Source organism: Thamnophis sirtalis, unplaced genomic scaffold, assembly GCF_051295495.1.
Source record: "Thamnophis sirtalis isolate CommonGarterSnake01/CBP01778 unplaced genomic scaffold, rThaSir2_p1.2 scaffold_3, whole genome shotgun sequence".
Classification (NCBI taxonomy): domain Eukaryota; kingdom Metazoa; phylum Chordata; class Lepidosauria; order Squamata; family Natricidae; genus Thamnophis; species Thamnophis sirtalis.
The window spans coordinates 1569487-1594457 of NW_028261383.1; the positions used below are offsets into that span (position 1 = coordinate 1569487).

Here is a 24971-nt window from a genome sequence, read left to right on the forward strand (position 1 = left end):
CCCGAGAGTGACCCATTCTTTCACAAATGTTTGTAAAACAGTCTGCATGCCTAGGTACTTGATTTTATACACCTGTGGCCATGGAAGTGATTGGAACACCTGATTCTGATAGTTTGGATGAGTGAGCGAATACGTTTGGCAATATAGTGTAGAATAACAGAGGTGGAAGGGACCTTGGAGGTCTTCTAGTCCAACTCCCTGCTTAGGCAAGAAACCCTACCCCACTTCAGACAAATAGATATCCAACATCATCTTAAAAACTTCCAGTGTTGGAGCATTCACAACTTCTGGAGGCAAGTTGTTCCATTGATTAATTGTTCTAACTCTCAGGAAATTTCTCCTCCGTTCTAAGTTGCTTCTCTCCTTGATTAGTTTCCACCCTTTGCTTCTTGTTTTACCCTCAGGTACTTTGGAGAATAGTTTTGACTCCCACTTCTTTGTGGCAGTCAGCAGCCCCCGATTTATCTCTGACAGTCTGTTGTTCAATTCCAAATATCATTTTGCCTTTTAAAAATCTCTGTTAACTCTCTTATGAAAATTATGAAACAGTAAATGGCTCTGCATTTGATCTCTCAACTTCACCTTTATTCTCTGTGTTCTGTGCCAAGCATCACAAAGAAGCTTTGTATCCCTTCAATAAGGCACTTCAAAATGGTTTTTAAAAGTGTACATTGCCTTTATTGTGTCATTGAAAAACATGCCACCCAAGCCACAAGTCAGCTCTTGTGAATGGGAGATGATATATGGGAGAGGTTATACACGTTTATAGTGATAAACATACTGTTTATTATGGTTTATACTTTTTAAATAATTTTTTAAAAAGTTAATTTAAAACAAACACAACATCCTTCTTTACATGCTATAGAAAGTATATCAGTTGGTTACAAAAAGACTTTCGTGCATCTCTTCCACAGTCAACAAACATAATTCATATTAACTTAAGTATTTTAACTCAAATATTCATACATGTCACCATCATTATATCTTCATTTTCATTTGACTATAATTGTTTAAGTGTCCATCATAAAATATACCAAAATTTAGTACATAACCACATACTGGCCTTTCAATTACTATTTCTAAAATCCTCCACTAACACTAAATCCTTATGTCCTATTTTAGCTAAACATCCAAGATATTTAATAACAAAGTTTTCTAATCCTCCTTTCCAAATCACTATTTAAAGTTTACATTGTTTCCTTATGTTATACCCATATCTATATATACGTTGTTATATATTCCAGAGGGTAAGATACAGAAGAAGAAAAAACCAAAGAATCTATGGATTTAAAGAGAGAAATTCTATTAGCAAAAGCATTGATAACACTGTTGACAATCAAAGATAAGCTGAATAAGGAAAAAGAAAGAGGGCATCAAGATTATATGAGAGATCTTATAAGCAAGGAGTAGCTAAGAGGAGTCTATACAAAGCTGACCATGAAGATGATTAGAGGACTGGCATCACTGATGGCAAAAGATATGAGACTGTTTTGCTCTTGGAAAGATACAGGTTATAGATGGAAGAATATAATTTAAAACTAGTTAAACTTAGTGAAATATATTGACAATAGATATAGCTTAAATAATTGATAATGTTACTAATGTATACAATGTGTAGTGTTATGATGAATATAATTGGATATGAATATTGAATGGTACCTATGTAAGGAAGATAGCAATCCTTTTGGATTATACCTAAAGGTTAATAACAACAACAACAACAACAACCACTTTTAAATTACTCACAGGCATTATTGCAGATAACATTATGGATTATTTGGAAACAAATAACATCTTGCCAGTAGAGCAAAAAGGCAACAAAAGAAGGAGCAGGGGCACAAAAGATCAGCTCCTAATTGATAAAATGATATTAGAAAATTGTAAGAACAGAAAAACGAACTTGAATATGGTGTGGATTGATTACAAAAAGGCATTCGACTCATTACCACATAGTTGGATCATAAAATGCTTAGAAACAACTGCCATTAGCAAAAATATTACATCCTTTACTGAAAAGGCGATGAAACAGTAGAGAACTCAGTTGGCAGTAGGGAATGAGAACTACGGAATGGTTAATATCAAGCGAGGAATTTTCCAGGTTGATTCACTTTCACCTCTTCTCTTCATCATCGCAATGATCCCACTATCAGTAATCTTAAAAAAAAAATGAAATTAGGCTACCAAACAGCCAAAGAAGCTGAAAAAAATTCTCATTTATTATATATGGATGATTTGGAACTCTATGGAAAGTCAGAAATAGAAATCCAATCACTGACAAACACAGTCCGAGTATTCAGCACCGATATTTCAATGCAGTTTGGCATGGAAAAATGCGCCACTGTATCCATAAAAAGGGGCAAAATCACTACATGTGAGGGAATTGAAATGCCCAATGGCCAACTAATTAAATGCAACGAAAATGAAGCCTACAAATAGTTAGGCATTCTGCAGTTGGATAACATCAAGCATGGAGAAGTAAAAACTATTGTCAGGGGAGAGTACACCAACAGAGTTAGGAAAATTTTGAAATCTAAATTGAATGGTGGAAATACAATCAAGGCCATGAATACCTGGGCAATACCAGTTATAAGATACACAGCTGGTATAGTTAACTGGACACAAGCTGATTTGGACATTTTAGACCGAAAAACCAGGAAACTAATGACAATGCACGGCAGTTTACATCTGCATGGTGATACTGATAGACTATACCTGCCCCAAAAATCAAGTGACAGAGGATTATTACAAGTGAAGCAAATAGTTGAAGAAGAAAAACATGCACTGGCTGATTATTTAAAAGAAAGTCAAGAACATCTATTAATCGAAGTAAAGAACAAAAATCTACTGAAGGTCCAACAGACGAAACAAGAATACAGAAAAGATGTGATAAAATCAAGAATGGAGAGGTGGCAGAACAAAGCACTGCATGGCCAATTTCTGGGAAAAATAAAAGATAAAGTGGACAGTGAAAAAACTTGGTTATGGTTAGCAGCAGGTACATTAAAGAAAGAAACAGAGTCACTAATCCTGGCTGCACAAGAACAAGCTATCCACACAAATGTCATTAAGGCCAAAATCGAAAAATCCTCTGATGATGCCAAATGCAGACTTTGCAAAGAAGCTGATGAAACTGTTGATCACATACTCAGCTGCTGTAAAACAATTGCGCAGACTGATTATAAATTGCGGCACAATTCAGTAGCACAAATGATCCATTGGAATTTGTGCAAAAATTATAATATTAAAACAGCAACAAACTGGTGGGAACATAAGCCTGAAAAAGTCACCAAAAATCAGATGGTCAAGATCTTATGGGATTTTTGCATACAAACGGACAAAATGCTGGCGCATAATACACCAGACATCACACTGGTTGAAAAAAATAAAGTTACAATCATAGACATCGCAATACCAGGTGATAGCAGGGTCGACGAGAAGGAATATGAAAAAATCGCAAAATACCAGGACTTAAAAATCGAAATTCAACGACTATGGCACAAACCAGCAATGGTAGTTCCAGTGGTAATTGGCACACTGGGTGCTATTCCAAAAGTACTGGAATTACATTTAAAACAGTTAAAAATTGACAAAATCACCATCAGTCAAATGCAAAAAAGCCGCACTGCTTGGATCTGCATGCATATTACGAAAATACATTATGACGTCCTAGACCCCTGGATGGGGCCCGACTAGTAATCACTAGTAATCTCTTTCTTTCTTTCTTTCTTTTTCTTTCCTTCCTTCCTTCCTTCCTTCCTTCCTTCCTTCCTTCCTTCCTTCCTCCCTCCCTCCCTCCCTCTCTCTCACACACACACAAACAAAATATTCTGGAACTGCGCTGCACTGGGGAGTTTTCATGTATAGAGGTGCCTGGCAGCAGCAGTGGCAACAGAGCACACCCTGCCCTTCGGGGGCTGGTTACCCTAGCCAGATCAACTGCGGCGGCACCAACAGACGGTGGGATACTCTTTCTTTTGGCAGAGGGAGAAGGAAGAACGTGCTCTGTGAGGGCAGGCAGTGCCTATGTGCAGCAGCCCCAGAAAATCCGCCTGCCCGCACCCCTCCCAAATCACCAGTCACTGCGCTGCCCCTCTCAGCCCCAGACTCTCATCTCCAGCAAGGACTGCTCACTCACTCACTGGCTGGGCCAGGCTGGATGCTGAAGACAAGAGGGCATGGGGACGGGAAGGCCACATGGAAGGCAGGCAAGCATGGGGGGGTTGTGGGGAAGGAAGTAGGCTGCTAGCTCCCTTCCCCGTGGCCGGCTGGCCCCGACATGCTTGCCTGCCTTCACTAGCTGGCCTTGGGGAGACCGGGAAGGCCACGTGGAAGGAAAGCAAGCATGGCAGGGCTGCAGAACGCAGGGAAATAGGGGAGGCAGGCTGAATATGAGTATGAGAATTTGTATTCTTTGTAACAATATCCAAATGTCTTACTTTTGTATCATTTCTTCCAAATCACTTTTCGTCATCAATTCTATCTGGTCTTCCATTTTCCTATTTTGGTCAACTTCTTTGTCCATTAGCTATTGATTTTAAAACCAGCCAACTCACTAAAAATCTGTTTAATGTTTTTATTAATATTTTGATTTCCTCCAAAAGACTTTTAAAATTATGACAAAACTATCAGCAAAGTTCTTTTTACCTCAGATATTCTGTCGGTTGTGCTCTAGGATACATATTCTATGATTCTATTTATTTCCTGGATTCGTTAATCCTGCCCAAATAGAGACTTTTGATGGCTTACAAGGCTTTAGCAGAAGCCTTAGCTTTTCGCATTATTTTGTGATGCATTATTCGCATTATTTTGCTTCTTATCCATTTCCCCCCCTTTTTAAAAAAATTCTTAGAATTATAGGGCTAGAAGGGACCTACCACAGAATAACCCAGCTGTAGTCTTCTAGTTTTACCTTCCCTGCCCAGGAGTCTTAATATACTTCCAGACAAGTTCACATGCTCTCCCACGATCTAAGAGTTTCTAATCCCCCCTCTTTATGAAGTCTTATATGACTTCTAAGGGTTGAACAATTATGAAGAACTGTTCTATCATCAGGGCCTATTAGGGCTTTTTCCATGTGAGTTTTCTGATGTCTCCCTTTTGAGAAAACATTACCACACTCTATGCATCTCTACGGCTTCGCTCACGGATGGACCTTTCTGATGTCGAATTAGGTGTCCCTTCTGGCCAAAACATCTCCCACAGTCTGGGCACTGATGGGGTCTTTCTTCAGTGTGAACTCTATGATGTTGAATTAGCTTTGACTTTTCATCAAAACACTTCCCACATTCTGGGCACATTTCATTTTTCATGCAAGGCTTCTCCCTTTTGTGAATCCTCATGTTTTCCAAGGTAATATTTACAACAAAACGTTTTCTCACTCTTCGGACATTTACCATATTTTTCGGAGTAAAGGATGCACCAAGGTTTTGAAGAGGCAGATTTAAATCTATAATCTATAACATAGCAAAAAACAAACTGTAGTATTTAGAGACAGGTCGCAGTTGTATTCTCCACAGTCCTTTTCTAACAACTCTCAGTTAATCATCTATAGGGAGACCTCTATTTACACCCACAATGGAGCCCAACATTTCTGTTGTTAAGGGAAAAACTTGTTAAGTAAGTTTTCCCCAATTTACGACCTTTCTTGCCACAGTTGTTAAGTAAATCACTGCAGATGTTAAATTAGTAACATGTCTGTTAAGTGAATCTGGCTTCTCCCTTGATTAGTTTCCACCCATTGCTTCTTGTTCTACCCTCAGGAGCTTTGGAGAATAGTTTGACTCCCTCTACTTTGTGGCAACCCCTGAGATATTGGAAGACTACTATCATGTCTCTCCTAGTCCTCCTTTTAATTAAACTAGACATATCCAATTCCTGCCACCGTTCTTCATGTTTTAGTCTCCACTCCCCTAATCATCTTTGTTGCTCTTCTCTGCACTCTTTCTAGAGTGAAAGAGTATTTTTCCAGGCAAACCATACATCACACTTCAAACATTTAGATTGCATCTATCCTATATGGATTAGAGTGTGGTTTTTAAGGACTATTGACAAGAAAACGCTCTCCCACGATTTGAGTTTCTAATCCCCTCCTCCTCCCTGCTTATGAAGTCCTATACGACTACTAAAGGTTGAACAACTATGAAAAACTGTTCTACCAACAGGGTCTATTAGGCCTTTTTCCATGTGATTTTTCTGATGTTTTGCTTTTTGAGCAAAACATTACCATACTCTATGCATCTCTATTGCTTCACTTATGAATGGACCTTTTGATGATTTTCAAGATGTTGTTTTTGGGGAAAACCTTTCCCACACTCCAGATATTTGTACAGCTTCTCCCCCATGTGGATTCTCTGATGAGCTCGTAACCGTATTACTGTGAGAAAACTTTTCCCACATTCCCCATATTTATAGGGCCTCTCTCCTGTGTGACTCTTCTGATGTCTCCGAAGTTCAGCAGACGCCACAAATCTTTTCTCGCATACTGGGCATTGATAGGGTCTTTCTTTAGTGTGAAGTCTCTGATGTTGAATTAAACTTGACTTGTAGCCAAAACATTTCCCACATTCAGGGCATTGATGGGGTCTTTCTTCGGTGTGAACTCTCTGATGTCGAATTAGATGTGACTTTTCAATAAAACATTGCCCACATTCTGGGCATTGGGTCTTTGTCCAATGTGAACTCTCTGATGTCGAATTAAATTTGACTTTCTGCCAAAACATTTCCCACATTCAGGGCACTGATGGGGTCTTTCTCCGGTGTGAACTCTCTGATGTTGAATTAGGTGAGTCTTCTGGCCAAAACACCTCCCACATTCAGGGCACTGATGAGGTCTTTCTCCAGTGTGAAGTTTCTGATGTTGAATTAGGTGTGACTTTCTGCCAAAACATCTCCCACATTCTGGGCACTTTTCATTTTTCTGCACACACTTGAAAGGGTTCTCTCCTTTGTGAATCCTCTCATGTTTTCTAAGATAATATTTGCAACGAAAAGATTTCTCACACTCTGGGCATTTATATTGCTCCCCTAAATGGATTCTCTGATGAACCTGTAGCCGTATTGCTGTGAGAAAACATTTCCCGCACTCCCCGCATTTATAGGGCCTCTCTCCTGTATGACCCTTCTGATGTCTCCGAAGTTCAGAAGAATCCACAAATTGTTTCTCACATACTGGGCACTGATGGGGTCCGTCTCCACCAGTGTGAAGTTTCTGATGTCGAATTAGGTGTTCCTTCTTAACAAAACATCTCTCACAGTCTGGGCATTGATGGGGTCTTTCTCCGGTGTGAATTCTCTGATGTGTCCGCAGGCATGATTCCCTGGCAAAACATTTCCCACATTCTGGGCATTGATGGGGTCTTTCTCCAGTGTGAACTCTCTGATGTTCGATTAATTGTGACTTTCTGCGAAAACATCTCCCACATTCTGGGCACTTTTCATTTTTCTGCACAGGCTTGGAAGGCTTCTCTCCTTTGTGAATCCTCTCGTGTTTTCTAAGATAATATTTGCAACGAAAAGATTTCTCACACTCTGGACATTTATATTGCTTCTCTAAGTGTCTTATTTCATGCATCCGAAGTGAATTTTTCCAGGTAAAAGATTTCTCACACACTGAGCACTTGTGGCATTTCCCACCCGTGTGTGTTTGGCAGTGAATTCTAAGAGATGATGCATAAGCAAATGCTTTTCCACATTCTAAACATTTGAACTTTTTTCCCCCTCTGTGAACGTTCTCATGCATTCTGAGGAATTGTACTGTACGGAAAAATTTCCCACACTCGATGCACATATAGGGCTTCACACCTGTATGGATACTTTGATGTTGAAAAAGATTTCCCTTACAAGAAAAACATTTATCACAATCATTACATTTATATAGTTTTTCTCCCCTATGTGTCCTTTGGTGTTTCTGAAGGTTATAAGAATTGGCAAATCTTTTCCCACATTCTGGGCATTGATAGGGTCTTTCCCCAGTGTGAACTCTCTGATGTTGAATTAGTTGTGATTTGTAGCCAAAACATTTCCCACATTCTGGGCATTCATGGAGTCTTTCCCCAGTGTGAACTCTTTTATGTTGAATTAGGTGAGCCTTCTGGCCAAAACACCTCCCACATTTTTGGCACTGATGGGGTCTCTCTTTGGTGTGAACTCTCTGATGTTGAATTAAATTTGACTTGCAGCTGAAACATCTCCCACATTCAAGACATTGATGGGGTTTTTCCCCACTGTGAATTCTCTGATGTTGCAGCAGGCATGATTTGTTGGAAAAAGATTTCCCACATTCTAGGCACGTTTTGCTTCCCTCCTTTGTATGTGTTTTATTGTGTTTGCAAAGAGATGAGCTCTGAGTGAAACACTTCCCACATTCTAGGCATTTATAAGGACTCTGCGCTGTGTGAATTTTCTTATGTTTTCTAAACAATTGTTTATAACGGAAAGATTTCCCACACTCCAGACATTGATAAGGTTTCCCTTCGGTGTGGATTTGCTGATGATTAAGCAGCTGGGAGGTTTGAGGAAAGCATAGCCCACATTGCACACACTTGCAGGGCTTCTCTTCAGTCGGGTTCTTCTGAGGCCTAGAGAGACGCCGTCTCTCAGGAAATCTTTCCCAGCGCTTCCAGGACTCCTGAGATCTCTTTCCCTGATGGATTCGCTGATGGGCTCCAAGGTCCGAGCCTTTAGCAAAACGCTCCCCGCACTCTCCGCATTTGTAAGGCTTCAGTCCAGGGTGGCTCCGGAGATGTTTGGCAAAGCTCCACACTCCAGGAAAGGATTTCCCACAAAGGACACACAGGTGGGATCCATTCCCCGTGTGCAGCTTCTGGTGGATCAAAAGGAGGGACCGGTAAGCAAAGGATTTCCCACAATCGGAGCATTTGGAGAGTCTCCCCTGATTCTTTTGGGGGGACCTTTGGCCAAAGTGTTCCTCCCTCTGCATAGTCTCCAGGGCTGCTCACTTCCACAACTTCCTATCAGAGGAAATTCAAACAAGCAGAACTTTGGCCAAAAGGTTGGACAATGGGCAGGAGGAGGGGATCAACTATGAGTCCAAAAGCTGAGAAGACGAAACCTCTGGTCCTGGTGACTGACTCAGATTGGATCCTGCAAGCAGAACTTTGTGCAAAGGTTTTCCTGGTGGCACCTGCAGAATGAAGAAAAAAGAAGTGAAGGAGAGAGGAAGATTTATTTTCTTCAGCTCTCCAAATAGCCCAAACAATAACTGGAAGACCTCCTATATCAGTGGTTCCCAAGCGTTTTTTGGCCATGCCCCCTCTAAGCATCTCTAAAATCCTGATGCCTCCCCTGTGACATATATTTCTTAATTTGCTGAAAAAGTGAACTCTACTCATGTGGAGGAAGCCTAAAAGGCCATTAACGTGGTTTATACAAGGTTCAAATTGCTCCCATTAAAAAATCAAATTGCCTCCCTGTGGTGCCTGGGCGCCATGTTGGGAACCACTGCTGTATATGAACCCTGGAAGCCCCTCCAAAAAAACTTCCATTCAGTCCCCCCAGAATCAAAGCCATGCTGGGATCCCCCCTATGTCCCCCCTCCCCCGGAGCAGACCTCCCCTTTTCCTTTTTTTTAGCATGATGAGAGGAATGGCTGACAAGAATCTCTGTTGCCCCCCACTTGCCTGCCTTAACAGTGGATGATCCCTGCCTTTTCCTTTTCCACAGGAGGGGGGGTGGCCATGATGCTACATGATGTGAGACAAAGTGCAAAGATCCCCATAGGATTTTTTCAGCTTCTATCCAGCTTTGTAGAAACGAAAGTAAACAATTAAAACACTAGGGTAAAAGCAAAAACTACCAATTCTTCTCCATTGAGATGAAGCCGAAAGCAAATGGTCCTTTTCTGCCTTGGGAAAACATTCAACTCAATTCAAGCCATTTGAACCCCTTTTCTTCCCCTAAAGAAAAACCCTCCACTCCCCATTGAAGCGAGAAGGACGGGTATTTCTTTCAGCCACCCAATAATCCTCCCCTTAAACCCTTGGAGGAGAAGCCCCCTTTCCCTCCGTGGGGCGAGCCTTCCCCCACTTTGCCCAGAGGTTCCCAGTCCAGCCCCGCATCCGCCCGCACCTTCCTCCTGGCACCGACTCGAGGGGACTCGGGATTACCTTCCTCCTGGCGGGGAGAAGCACTCCTGGCAGCCAGAGGGAGAGAGGGAGCCGCACCTGCCCGGAGCGGAGCCCAGCAGCAGCCTTGCCGGACGCCCAGAAGTTGCACAGCTGCCCAAAATGAGGCAACTGGGGATCAAAACCTCCCGGAAATTCAGCTCCAATAAACGGTGGAGAGGGAGACCGAGAGGAGCTTACTAGAGAGGTCCTTCGGAAGCCTCTCCCCGCCTTTTCCGACCCCCGTTTCCTCCCTGGTAGAGTGGTGGAGACGCTCTAGCCCCTCATTTCTCTCTTCCTGCCCAGGGGACTGCAGTTTCTCGGCTCTTCAAGCGACGCTTCCCCCTCGCAGCGTGCTGGGCGAGCCGCCTCTTTCCCGACCGTTCGGTGTTCATAGAGGACGGGACCCTTTCCTCATTTCCTATGCCCCGCCCGGAAAGGGAAGAGGCGATTGGGGATCCTCGTTCCCTCCTTCCCCCGAAGTTTGGGGAAACTTCAATTTCCCCTTATTGTGCCCTTCGGGGCAGCATCAGGAAACACCATCCCATAAACTTTGCTTCCTTCGTGGTTTGCTGACTGTAGGTAACTGGTCAGTTTGCATAACTTTCCAAACCACAAATGAGGAAACCTTCAGAATAACAGATGGAAGGGAGCTCTGAGGTCATCTAGTCCAACCCCTGCCCAAGCAAGAGACCCTATATCATTCCAGACAAGTGACTTCTTCTGAAAACCCTCCACTGATGGAGCACTCGAAACGTTTAGAGGGAAGTCATTGCAATGTTCAATTACTCTGTTAGGAAATTATCCTTTATGACAGCTTCTCAAATATTGGAAGGCTGCCATCCTGCCACTTCCAGTCCCTCCCTTCATTCAGCTAGACATAACCAGTTCCTGTAATTAAATAAAGCCAGTACCTGCAACCTTTCCTCTTTATGTTGTATCCTCCAGTCCCCTACTTATCTTTCTTGTTCTTCCCTGCATCCTTACTAGTCTCAGTGTCTCTTTTCTATTGTGTTACAAAATGTACAAAAACTCAGAGATGAACTTTAGCCCAATCTGGAATGTTTAAAGGTGTTCGTGAATAAACGGTTTGAAACGCTTGGAGGGTTGCAAAGAAACCCCAGAGATGGGAGCTAATTTTAATAAGATTTTGCCTTGCCTGTTTTGGAAAGAAAAATGATATTGGGATCAAGACGGAAATCAGCTCTTCAAGAGAGGCTGAATCACGAAGGGAAGCCCAGAAGAGTTCTGGAATTCTTACTTTGTTGATAAAGGTTGGAAGGACAGAATCTTAAATTCAGAAAGTTGTTTCGCTGTGATGAAAGAAATGTCCTTCTGGGTTTGGCTCCAAGTGGGGAAAAAGACCCTGGAACATGGAGGCTGCTTGGAAAGATGGTTTATTGTTGGACAGGACCACATGGCTTGAGTCCTGAACAGAAAAGGTGGTCACATGCTTCAATGTTGGTGGAGAAGAAGGGAAGGCTGAAGGAGGGGCTTGCTAGGCTTTTTATAACATGTTCAGTCCCACCTCTCTGTTTCCTGTTCCTGTGTAAGAAATGTATTCTGATTGGTTGTCAGACTCCCATGGGTCATGCAGGGACAACTCTCTAGAGTGTGTTTTGAATCCAGGTTTGGTTGAGTTCTCAGATGCCATGTGGTCAGTTGGGGCCAATATTATCATGCTTTAATCCCATCTCCCTGTAGCTGAAATGGAGAAGTCTTTATTATGTAAACTGGACTAGCGTGGCCTTAATATCCCATTGACAAAGTGAAGGAAGCTACAGGCAGCTATTCTGTGTTTTAAAACATGTTTCTTTTCACATCCAGAGAAATATTCTGCCTTTTCAATATTTCCTAGGATATTTCATTTTTCTGGGAGAGGGCTGGGTGATAACTTCCTACAACAGTGACATTTTTCGGAAGAGAAAGTAGGACAAAACGAGGAGGATAGGAAGAATGTGGCATTCATTGAACATTAATTTTAAAGAACACTCCCGAAATTATGATGGATAGCCAAGTAAATTACATGTCCATCATTTGCACATAATTTAGTTCCAATTTGAATTTGAATTACACTATATTGCCAAAAGTATTCTCTCATCTGCCTTTACTCGCAAATGAACTTACTGTAAGTGACATCCCATTCCTAATCCATAGGGTTCAATATGATGTCGGTCCACCCTTTGCAGCTATAGCAGCTTCAGCTCTTCTGGGAAGGCAGTCCACAGGGTTTAGGAGTGTGTTTATGGGAATTTTTGACCATTCTTCCAGAAGCGCATTCGTGAGGTCACACACTGATGTTGGACGAGTTTACGTGGCCTACCACTTCATGGCTGAATTGCTGTTATTCCCAAACACTTTCACATTCTAATAATACAGCTGACAGTTGACTGTGGAATATTCAGGAGCGAGGAAATTTCACAACTTGATTTGTTGCACAGGTGGCATCCTATCACAGTTCCATGCTGGAATTCACTGAGCTCCCGAGAGTGACCCATTCTTTCACAAATGTTTGTAAAACAGTCTGCATGCCTAGGTACTTGATTTTATACACCTGTGGCCATGGAAGTGATTGGAACACCTGATTCTGATAGTTTGGATGGGTGAGCGAATACGTTTGGCAATATAGTGTAGAATAACAGAGGTGGAAGGGACCTTGGAGGTCTTCTAGTCCAACTCCCTGCTTAGGCAAGAAACCCTACCCCACTTCAGACAAATAGATATCCAACATCATCTTAAAAACTTCCAGTGTTGGAGCATTCACAACTTCTGGAGGCAAGTTGTTCCATTGATTAATTGTTCTAACTCTCAGGAAATTTCTCCTCCGTTCTAAGTTGCTTCTCTCCTTGATTAGTTTCCACCCTTTGCTTCTTGTTTTACCCTCAGGTACTTTGGAGAATAGTTTTGACTCCCACTTCTTTGTGGCAGTCAGCAGCCCCCGATTTATCTCTGACAGTCTGTTGTTCAATTCCAAATATCATTTTGCCTTTTAAAAATCTCTGTTAACTCTCTTATGAAAATTATGAAACAGTAAATGGCTCTGCATTTGATCTCTCAACTTCACCTTTATTCTCTGTGTTCTGTGCCAAGCATCACAAAGAAGCTTTGTATCCCTTCAATAAGGCACTTCAAAATGGTTTTTAAAAGTGTACATTGCCTTTATTGTGTCATTGAAAAACATGCCACCCAAGCCACAAGTCAGCTCTTGTGAATGGGAGATGATATATGGGAGAGGTTATACACGTTTATAGTGATAAACATACTGTTTATTATGGTTTATACTTTTTAAATAATTTTTTAAAAAGTTAATTTAAAACAAACACAACATCCTTCTTTACATGCTATAGAAAGTATATCAGTTGGTTACAAAAAGACTTTCGTGCATCTCTTCCACAGTCAACAAACATAATTCATATTAACTTAAGTATTTTAACTCAAATATTCATACATGTCACCATCATTATATCTTCATTTTCATTTGACTATAATTGTTTAAGTGTCCATCATAAAATATACCAAAATTTAGTACATAACCACATACTGGCCTTTCAATTACTATTTCTAAAATCCTCCACTAACACTAAATCCTTATGTCCTATTTTAGCTAAACATCCAAGATATTTAATAACAAAGTTTTCTAATCCTCCTTTCCAAATCACTATTTAAAGTTTACATTGTTTCCTTATGTTATATCCATATCTATATATACGTTGTTATATATTCCAGAGGGTAAGATACAGAAGAAGAAAAAACCAAAGAATCTATGGATTTAAAGAGAGAAATTCTATTAGCAAAAGCATTGATAACACTGTTGACAATCAAAGATAAGCTGAATAAGGAAAAAGAAAGAGGGCATCAAGATTATATGAGAGATCTTATAAGCAAGGAGTAGCTAAGAGGAGTCTATACAAAGCTGACCATGAAGATGATTAGAGGACTGGCATCACTGATGGCAAAAGATATGAGACTGTTTTGCTCTTGGAAAGATACAGGTTATAGATGGAAGAATATAATTTAAAACTAGTTAAACTTAGTGAAATATATTGACAATAGATATAGCTTAAATAATTGATAATGTTACTAATGTATACAATGTGTAGTGTTATGATGAATATAATTGGATATGAATATTGAATGGTACCTATGTAAGGAAGATAGCAATCCTTTTGGATTATACCTAAAGGTTAATAACAACAACAACAACAACAACCACTTTTAAATTACTCACAGGCATTATTGCAGATAACATTATGGATTATTTGGAAACAAATAACATCTTGCCAGTAGAGCAAAAAGGCAACAAAAGAAGGAGCAGGGGCACAAAAGATCAGCTCCTAATTGATAAAATGATATTAGAAAATTGTAAGAACAGAAAAACGAACTTGAATATGGTGTGGATTGATTACAAAAAGGCATTCGACTCATTACCACATAGTTGGATCATAAAATGCTTAGAAACAACTGCCATTAGCAAAAATATTACATCCTTTACTGAAAAGGCGATGAAACAGTAGAGAACTGAGTTGGCAGTAGGGAATGAGAACTACGGAATGGTTAATATCAAGCGAGGAATTTTCCAGGTTGATTCACTTTCACCTCTTCTCTTCATCATCGCAATGATCCCACTATCAGTAATCTTAAAAAAAAAAAATGAAATTAGGCTACCAAACAGCCAAAGAAGCTGAAAAAAATTCTCATTTATTATATATGGATGATTTGGAACTCTATGGAAAGTCAGAAATAGAAATCCAATCACTGACAAACACAGTCCGAGTATTCAGCACCGATATTTCAATGCAGTTTGGCATGGAAAAATGCGCCACTGTATCCATAAAAAGGGGCAAAATCACTACATGTGAGGGAATTGAAATGCCCAATGGCCAACTAATTAAATGCAAAGAAAATGAAGCCTACAAATAGTTAGGCATTCTGCAGTTGGATAACATCAAGCATGGAGAAGTAAAAACTATTGTCAGGGGAGAGTACACCAACAGAGTTAGGAAAATTTTGAAATCTAAATTGAATGGTGGAAATACAATCAAGGCCATGAATACCTGGGCAATACCAGTTATAAGATACACAGCTGGTATAGTTAACTGGACACAAGCTGATTTGGACATTTTAGACCGAAAAACCAGGAAACTAATGACAATGCACGGCAGTTTACATCTGCATGGTGATACTGATAGACTATACCTGCCCCAAAAATCAAGTGACAGAGGATTATTACAAGTGAAGCAAATAGTTGAAGAAGAAAAACATGCACTGGCTGATTATTTAAAAGAAAGTCAAGAACATCTATTAATCGAAGTAAAGAACAAAAATCTACTGAAGGTCCAACAGACGAAACAAGAATACAGAAAAGATGTGATAAAATCAAGAATGGAGAGGTGGCAGAACAAAGCATTGCATGGCCAATTTCTGGGAAAAATAAAAGATAAAGTGGACAGTGAAAAAACTTGGTTATGGTTAGCAGCAGGTACATTAAAGAAAGAAACAGAGTCACTAATCCTGGCTGCACAAGAACAAGCTATCCACACAAATGCCATTAAGGCCAAAATCGAAAAATCCTCTGATGATGCCAAATGCAGACTTTGCAAAGAAGCTGATGAAACTGTTGATCACATACTCAGCTGCTGTAAAACAATTGCGCAGACTGATTATAAATTGCGGCACAATTCAGTAGCACAAATGATCCATTGGAATTTGTGCAAAAATTATAATATTAAAACAGCAACAAACTGGTGGGAACATAAGCCTGAAAAAGTCACCAAAAATCAGATGGTCAAGATCTTATGGGATTTTTGCATACAAACGGACAAAATGCTGGCGCATAATACACCAGACATCACACTGGTTGAGAAAAATAAAGTTACAATCATAGACATCGCAATACCAGGTGATAGCAGGGTCGACGAGAAGGAATATGAAAAAATCGCAAAATACCAGGACTTAAAAATCGAAATTCAACGACTATGGCACAAACCAGCAATGGTAGTTCCAGTGGTAATTGGCACACTGGGTGCTATTCCAAAAGTACTGGAATTACATTTAAAACAGTTAAAAATTGACAAAATCACCATCAGTCAAATGCAAAAAAGCCGCACTGCTTGGATCTGCATGCATATTACGAAAATACATTATGACGTCCTAGACCCCTGGATGGGGCCCGACTAGTAATCACTAGTAATCTTTCTTTCTTTCTTTCTTTCTTTCTTTCTTTCTTTCTTTCTTTCTTTCTTTCTTTCTTTTTCTTTCCTTCCTTCCTTCCTTCCTTCCTCCCTCCCTCCCTCTCTCTCACACACACACAAACAAAATATTCTGGAACTGCGCTGCACTGGGGAGTTTTCATGTATAGAGGTGCCTGGCAGCAGCAGTGGCAACAGAGCACACCCTGCCCTTCGGGGGCTGGTTACCCTAGCCAGATCAACTGCGGCGGCACCAACAGACGGTGGGATACTCTTTCTTTTGGCAGAGGGAGAAGGAAGAACGTGCTCTGTGAGGGCAGGCAGTGCCTATGTGCAGCAGCCCCAGAAAATCCGCCTGCCCGCACCCCTCCCAAATCACCAGTCACTGCGCTGCCCCTCTCAGCCCCAGACTCTCATCTCCAGCAAGGACTGCTCACTCACTCACTGGCTGGGCCAGGCTGGATGCTGAAGACAAGAGGGCATGGGGACGGGAAGGCCACATGGAAGGCAGGCAAGCATGGGGGGGTTGTGGGGAAGGAAGTAGGCTGCTAGCTCCCTTCCCCGTGGCCGGCTGGCCCCGACATGCTTGCCTGCCTTCACTAGCTGGCCTTGGGGAGACCGGGAAGGCCACGTGGAAGGAAAGCAAGCATGGCAGGGCTGCAGAACGCAGGGAAATAGGGGAGGCAGGCTGAATATGAGTATGAGAATTTGTATTCTTTGTAACAATATCCAAATGTCTTACTTTTGTATCATTTCTTCCAAATCACTTTTCCTCATCAATTCTATCTGGTCTTCCATTTTCCTATTTTGGTCAACTTCTTTGTCCATTAGCTATTGATTTTAAAACTAGCCAACTCACTAAAAATCTGTTTAATGTTTTTATTAATATTTTGATTTCCTCCAAAAGACTTTTAAAATTATGACAAAACTATCAGCAAAGTTCTTTTTACCTCAGATATTCTGTCGGTTGTGCTCTAGGATACATATTCTATGATTCTATTTATTTCCTGGATTCGTTAATCCTGCCCAAATAGAGACTTTTGATGGCTTACAAGGCTTTAGCAGAAGCCTTAGCTTTTCGCATTATTTTGTGAACACCCCCTATGTTTGCTTCTTATCCATTTCCCCCTTTTTTTTTTAAAATTCTTAGAATTATAGGGCTAGAAGGGACCTACCACAGAATAACACAGCTGTAGTCTTCTAGTTTTACCTTCCCTGCCCAGGAGTCTTAATATACTTCCAGACAAGTTCACATGCTCTCCCACGATCTAAGAGTTTCTAATCCCCCCTCTTTATGAAGTCTTATATGACTTCTAAGGGTTGAACAATTATGAAGAACTGTTCTATCATCAGGGCCTATTAGGGCTTTTTCCATGTGAGTTTTCTGATGTCTCCCTTTTGAGAAAACATTACCACACTCTATGCATCTCTACGGCTTCGCTTGCAGATGGACCTTTCTGATGTCGAATTAGGTGTCCCTTCTGGCCAAAACACCTCCCACAGTCTGGGCACTGATGGGGTCTTTCTTCAGTGTGAACTCTATGATGTTGAATTAGCTTTGACTTTTCATCAAAACACTTCCCACATTCTGGGCACATTTCATTTTTCATGCAAGGCTTCTCCCTTTTGTGAATCCTCATGTTTTCCAAGGTAATATTTACAACAAAACGTTTTCTCACTCTTCGGACATTTACCATATTTTTCGGAGTAAAGGATGCACCAAGGTTTTGAAGAGGCAGATTTAAATCTATAATCTATAACATAGCAAAAAACAAACTGTAGTATTTAGAGACAGGTCGCAGTCGTATTCTCCACGTTCCTTTTCTAACAACTCTCAGTTAATCATCTATAGGGAGACCTCTATTTACACCCACAATGGAGCCCAACATTTCTGTTGTTAAGGGAAAAACTTGTTAAGTAAGTTTTCCCCAATTTACGACCTTTCTTGCCACAGTTATTAAGTAAATCACTGCAGATGTTAAATTAGTAACATGTCTGTTAAGTGAATCTGGCTTCTCCCTTGATTAGTTTCCACCCATTGCTTCTTGTTCTACCCTCAGGAGCTTTGGAGAATAGTTTGACTCCCTCTACTTTGTGGCAACCCCTGAGATATTGGAAGACTACTATCATGTCTCTCCTAGTCCTCCTTTTAATTAAACTAGACATATCCAATTCCTGCCACCGTTCTTCATGTTTTAGTCTCCACTCCCCTAATCATCTTTGTTGCTCTTCTCTGCACTCTTTCTAGAGTGAAAGAGTATTTTTCCAGGCAAACCATACATCACACTTCAAACATTTAGATTGCATCTATCCTATATGGATTAGAGTGTGGCTTTTAAGGACTATTGACAAGAAAACGCTCTCCCACGATTTGAGTTTCTAATCCCCTCCTCCCCCCTGCTTATGAAGTCCTATACGACTACTAAAGGTTGAACAACTATGAAAAACTGTTCTACCAACAGGGTCTATTAGGCCTTTTTCCATGTGATTTTTCTGATGTTTTGCTTTTTGAGCAAAACATTACCATACTCTATGCATCTCTATTGCTTCACTTATGAATGGACCTTTTGATGATTTTCAAGATGTTGTTTTTGGGGAAAACCTTTCCCACACTCCAGATATTTGTACAGCTTCTCCCCCATGTGGATTCTCTGATGAGCTCGTAACCGTATTACTGTGAGAAAACTTTTCCCACATTCCCCATATTTATAGGGCCTCTCTCCTGTGTGACTCTTCTGATGTCTCCGAAGTTCAGCAGACGCCACAAATCTTTTCTCGCATACTGGGCATTGATAGGGTCTTTCTTTGGTGTGAAGTCTCTGATGTTGAATTAAACTTGACTTGTAGCCAAAACATTTCCCACATTCAGGGCATTGATGGGGTCTTTCTTCGGTGTGAACTCTCTGATGTCGAATTAGATGTGACTTTTCAATAAAACATTGCCCACATTCTGGGCATTGGGTCTTTGTCCAATGTGAACTCTCTGATGTCGAATTAAATTTGACTTTCTGCCAAAACATTTCCCACATTCAGGGCACTGATGGGGTCTTTCTCCGGTGTGAACTCTCTGATGTTGAATTAGGTGAGTCTTCTGGCCAAAACACCTCCCACATTCAGGGCACTGATGAGGTCTTTCTCCAGTGTGAAGTTTCTGATGTTGAATTAGGTGTGACTTTCTGCCAAAACATCTCCCACATTCTGGGCACTTTTCATTTTTCTGCACACACTTGAAAGGGTTCTCTCCTTTGTGAATCCTCTCATGTTTTCTAAGATAATATTTGCAACGAAAAGATTTCTCACACTCTGGGCATTTATATTGCTCCCCTAAATGGATTCTCTGATGAACCTGTAGCCGTATTGCTGTGAGAAAACATTTCCCGCACTCCCCGCATTTATAGGGCCTCTCTCCTGTATGACCCTTCTGATGTCTCCGAAGTTCAGAAGAATCCACAAATTGTTTCTCACATACTGGGCACTGATGGGGTCCGTCTCCACCAGTGTGAAGTTTCTGATGTCGAATTAGGTGTTCCTTCTTAACAAAACATCTCTCACAGTCTGGGCATTGATGGGGTCTTTCTCCGGTGTGAATTCTCTGATGTGTCCGCAGGCATGATTCCCTGGCAAAACATTTCCCACATTCTGGGCATTGATGGGGTCTTTCTCCAGTGTGAACTCTCTGATGTTCGATTAATTGTGACTTTCTGCGAAAACATCTCCCACATTCTGGGCACTTTTCATTTTTCTGCACAGGCTTGGAAGGTTTCTCTCCTTTGTGAATCCTCTCATGTTTTCTAAGATAATATTTGCAACGAAAAGATTTCTCACACTCTGGACATTTATATTGCTTCTCTAAGTGTCTTATTTCATGCATCCGAAGTGAATTTTTCCAGGTAAAAGATTTTTCACACACTGAGCACTTGTGGCATTTCCCACCCGTGTGTGTTTGGCAGTGAATTCTAAGAGATGATGCATAAGCAAATGCTTTTCCACATTCTAAACATTTGAACTTTTTTTCCCCTCTGTGAACGTTCTCATGCATTCTGAGGAATTGTACTGTACGGAAAAATTTCCCACACTCGATGCACATATAGGGCTTCACACCTGTATGGATACTTTGATGTTGAAAAAGATTTCCCTTACAAGAAAAACATTTATCACAATCATTACATTTATATAGTTTTTCTCCCCTATGTGTCCTTTGGTGTTTCTGAAGGTTATAAGAATTGGCAAATCTTTTCCCACATTCTGGGCATTGATAGGGTCTTTCCCCAGTGTGAACTCTCTGATGTTGAATTAGTTGTGATTTGTAGCCAAAACATTTCCCACATTCTGGGCATTCATGGAGTCTTTCCCCAGTGTGAACTCTTTGATGTTGAATTAGGTGAGCCTTCTGGCCAAAACACCTCCCACATTTTTGGCACTGATGGGGTCTCTCTTTGGTGTGAACTCTCTGATGTTGAATTAAATTTGACTTGCAGCCGAAACATCTCCCACATTCAAGACATTGATGGGGTTTTTCCCCACTGTGAATTCTCTGATGTTGCAGCAGGCATGATTTGTTGGAAAAAGATTTCCCACATTCTAGGCACGTTTTGCTTCCCTCCTTTGTATGTGTTTTATTATGTTTGCAAAGAGATGAGCTCTGAGTGAAACACTTCCCACATTCTAGGCATTTATAAGGACTCTGCGCTGTGTGAATTTTCTTATGTTTTCTAAACAATTGTTTATAACGGAAAGATTTCCCACACTCCAGACATTGATAAGGTTTCCCTTCGGTGTGGATTTGCTGATGATTAAGCAGCTGGGAGGTTTGAGGAAAGCATAGCCTACATTGCACACACTTGCAGGGCTTCTCTTCAGTCGGGTTCTTCTGAGGCCTAGAGAGACGCCGTCTCTCAGGAAATCTTTCCCAGCGCTTCCAGGACTCCTGAGATCTCTTTCCCTGATGGATTCGCTGATGGGCTCCAAGGTCCGAGCCTTTAGCAAAACGCTCCCTGCACTCTCCGCATTTGTAAGGCTTCAGTCCTGGGTGGCTCCGGAGATGTTTGGCAAAGCTCCACACTCCAGGAAAGGATTTCCCACAAAGGACACACAGGTGGGATCCATTCCCCGTGTGCAGCTTCTGGTGGATCAAAAGGAGGGACCGGTAAGCAAAGGATTTCCCACAATCGGAGCATTTGGAGAGTCTCCCCTGATTCCTCTGGGGGGACCTGTGGCCAAAGTGTTCCCCCCTCTGCATAGTCTCCAGGGCTGCTCACTTCCACAACTTCCTATCAGAGGAAATTCAAACAAGCAGAACTTTGGCCAAAAGGTTGGAAGATGGGCAGGAGGAGGGGATCCAGCATGAGTCCAAAAGCTGAGAAGACGAAACCTCTGGTCCTGGTGACTGACCCAGATTGGATCCTGCAAGCAGAACTTTGTGCAAAGGTTTTCCTGGTGGCACCTGCAGGATGAAGAAAAAAGAAGTGAAGGAGAGAGGAAGATTTATTTTCTTCAGCTCTCCAAATAGCCCAAACAATAACTGGAAGACCTCCTATATCAGTGGTTCCCAAGCGTTTTTTGGCCATGCCCCCTCTAAGCATCTCTAAAATCCTGATGCCTCCCCTGTGACATATATTTCTTAATTTGCTGAAAAAGTGAACTCTACTCATGTGGAGGAAGCCTAAAAGGCCATTAATGTGGTTTATACAAGGTTCAAATTGCTCCCATTAAAAAATCAAATTGCCTCCCTGTGGTGCCTGGGCGCCATGTTGGGAACCACTGCTGTATATGAACCCTGGAAGCCCCTCCAAAAAAACTTCCATTCAGTCCCCCCAGAATCAAAGCCATGCTGGGATCCCCCCTATGTCCCCCCCAGAGCAGACCTCCCCTTTCCCTTTTTTTAGCATGATGAGAGGGATGGCTGACAGAGTCTCTGTTGCCTGCATTAACTGGGGATGATCCCTGCCTTTTCCTTTTCCACAGGAGGGGGGGGGGCGATGATGCTACATGATGTGAGACAAAGTGCAAAGATCCCCATAGGATTTTTTCAGCTTCTATCCAGCTTTGTAGAAACGAAAGTAAACAATTAAAACACTAGGGTAAAAGCAAAAGCTACCAATTCTTCTCCATTGAGATGAAGCCGAAAGCAAATGGTCCTTTTCTGCCTTGGGAAAACATTCAACTCAATTCAAGCCATTTGAACCCTTTTTCTTCCCCTAAAGAAAAACCCTCCACCCCCCGTTGAAGAGAGAAGGGCGGGTATTTCTTTCAGCCACCCAATAATCCTCCCCCTTAAACCCTTGGAGGAGAAGCCCCCTTTCCCTCCGTGGGTCGAGGCTTCCCCACCCCCTTTTGCCCAGAGGCTCCCCGTCCATCCCAGCATCCACCCGCACCTTCCTCCTGGCACCGACTCGAAGGGACTCGGGATTACCTTCCTCCTGGCGGGGAGAAGCACTCCTGGCAGCCCGAGGGAGAGAGGGAGCCGCACCTGCTCGGAGCGGAGCCCAGCAGCAGCCTTGCCGGACGCCCAGAAGTTGCACAGCCGCCTAAAATGAGGCAACTGGGGATCAAAACCTCCTGGAAATTCAGCTCCAATAAACGGTGGAGAGGGAGACCGAAAGGAGCTTCCTAGAGAGGTCCTTCGGAAGCCTCTCCCCCCACCTTTTCCAACCCCCGTTTCCTCCCTGGTAGAGTGGTGGAGACGCTCTAGCCCCTCATTTCTCTCCTCTTGCCGAAGGGGCTGCAGTTTCTCGGCTCATCAAGCGACTCTTCCACCTCAGAGGGCGCTGTGGGAGGCGCCTCTTTCCCGACCGGTCGTCGTCCATAGAGGCCGGGAGCCGTTCCTCTTTTCCTACGCCCCGCCCGGAAAGGGAAGAGGCGATCGGGAATCCTCGCTGCCTCCTTCTCATGAAGTTTGGGGAGACCGGCGACAATTTCCCCCTATTGTACCCTTAGGGGCGTCAGGAAACACCATCCCCATTGCTTCCTTGGTGGTTTGCTGACTGTTGGTAGCTGGTAGGTTTGCATAACTTACCAAGCCACAAATGAGGAAACCTTCAGAATAACACAGATGGAAGGAAGCTCTGAGATCATCTAGTCCAACCCCCTGCCCAAGCAAGAGACCCTATACCATTCCAGACAAGTGACTCTGAAAATTCTCCACTGATGGAGCACTCAAAACTTTAGAGAGAAATCGTTGCAATGTTGAATTGCTCTGTTAGGAAATTCTCCTTAATTCTGGACTGGATAATCCCCTAGATTATTTTCCAGTCATTGCTGTTTATTCTGCCTTAAGTTGCTTTGGAAAATAGGTTGTCCCCTCTTCTTTATGACAGCTTCTCAAATATTGAAAGGCTGCCAACCTGCCACTTCCAGTCCTTCTCTTCGTTCAACTAGACATAACCAGTTCCTGTAATTAAACAAAGCCAACCTTTCTTCTTATGTTGTATCCTCCAGTCCCCTACTTATCTTTCTTGTTCTTCCCTGCAACTTTACTAATTTCAGCATCTTTTCTGTATTGAGATACAAAATGTACAAAAACTCAGAGATGAACTTTAGCCCAATCTGGAATGTTTAAAGATGTTCACGAATAAACGGTTTGAAATGCTTGGAGGGTTGCAAAGAAACCCCAGGGAATAGGAGCTAATTTTAATGAGGCTTTGCCTTGCCTGTTTTGGAAAGAAAAATGATATTGGGGTCAAGACGGATATCAGGTCTTCAAGAGAGGCTGAATCACGAAGGGAAGCCCAGAAGAGTTCTGGAATTCTTACTTTGTTGATAAAGGCTGGAGGGACAGAATCTTAAATTCAGAAAGTTGCTTCGCTGTGACATTTTTCGGAAAAGAAAGTTGGACAAAACGAGGATAGGAAGAATGTGCCACTCCTTGAATATTAATTTTAAAGAACACTCCCAAAATTATGATGGATAGCCAAGTAAATTACATGTCCATCATTTGCACATAGTTTAGTTCTAATTTGGTGGTGGATGATGGATTGCTTTATAATTGATTCCATGACTTTACATGTGACGCAACACAGGGAGATTGGTCTTTAATTTTCGACTAGATGAAAGATTGGTATAAAGATTTTTAAAGATTGGTATAACCGCTGCTGCTGACCATCGTTTGGGCAGGGAGCTGGTTCGAAAAGATACCTCATAGATTATGCCTAGTGGCTCAGCTAGGGCAGTAGCAAACTTTTTCAAAAAGTAGGCACATACCCCGTTTCCCCGAAAATACGACAGGTCTCGATACGAAACCCAACCAGGCTTTTCAGCACATGGGTTAAAATACCCCCCCCTAAAATAAGCTCCCCCCAAAACTACTTAAAACGCATGCGCGATGAGAGATGGCAGGCTTTTCAGAAGTTCACCAAATCCGAAAGATAGGGGTAATGTGGGATGGGGGAGAAGAAACGAGAGGGGTGTGATTTATTTCTTTTTTGCACTTATTTAAATGTGTCACATTTTGCACCCTGGTCTCCTTCAGCCCCGTGTTGGATGGTTGCAGCGACTTGGAGGTTGTGTTCGGGTGGGCGCAGCCCCTCGGTTGCCATCCGCTACCTCCAGGTGGGAGAAGTGGGCTGCGAAGGAACGACTTGTTCTGCCCAACCCATCACGTGTTGCCCGGTGGCCGGGCAGAAGAAGTCAGGCGAAGGAAACCCAACAGCCCTGCCACCCACCC

At 42.1% G+C, this 24971-nt stretch overlaps 2 protein-coding genes across 2 annotated transcripts; both read right to left on the bottom strand.

The window, feature by feature from the left end:
• Window positions 1–5529: 5529 nt before the first annotated feature.
• On the bottom strand, window positions 5530–9217 carry LOC148047001 (uncharacterized). Its single transcript, XM_087711165.1, is given in 2 exon segments — window positions 5530–6661; window positions 6664–9217. Coding segments are annotated over 2 exon segments (2685 nt in total). The 5' UTR covers window positions 8939–9217; the 3' UTR covers window positions 5530–6251.
• A 9523-nt stretch (window positions 9218–18740) lies between these two features.
• Window positions 18741–22942, bottom strand: LOC148047002 (uncharacterized). Its single transcript, XM_087711164.1, is given in 3 exon segments — window positions 18741–19271; window positions 19274–21752; window positions 22722–22942. Coding segments are annotated over 2 exon segments (2685 nt in total). The 5' UTR covers window positions 21549–21752; window positions 22722–22942; the 3' UTR covers window positions 18741–18861.
• Between the last annotated feature and the right edge of the window lie 2029 nt (window positions 22943–24971).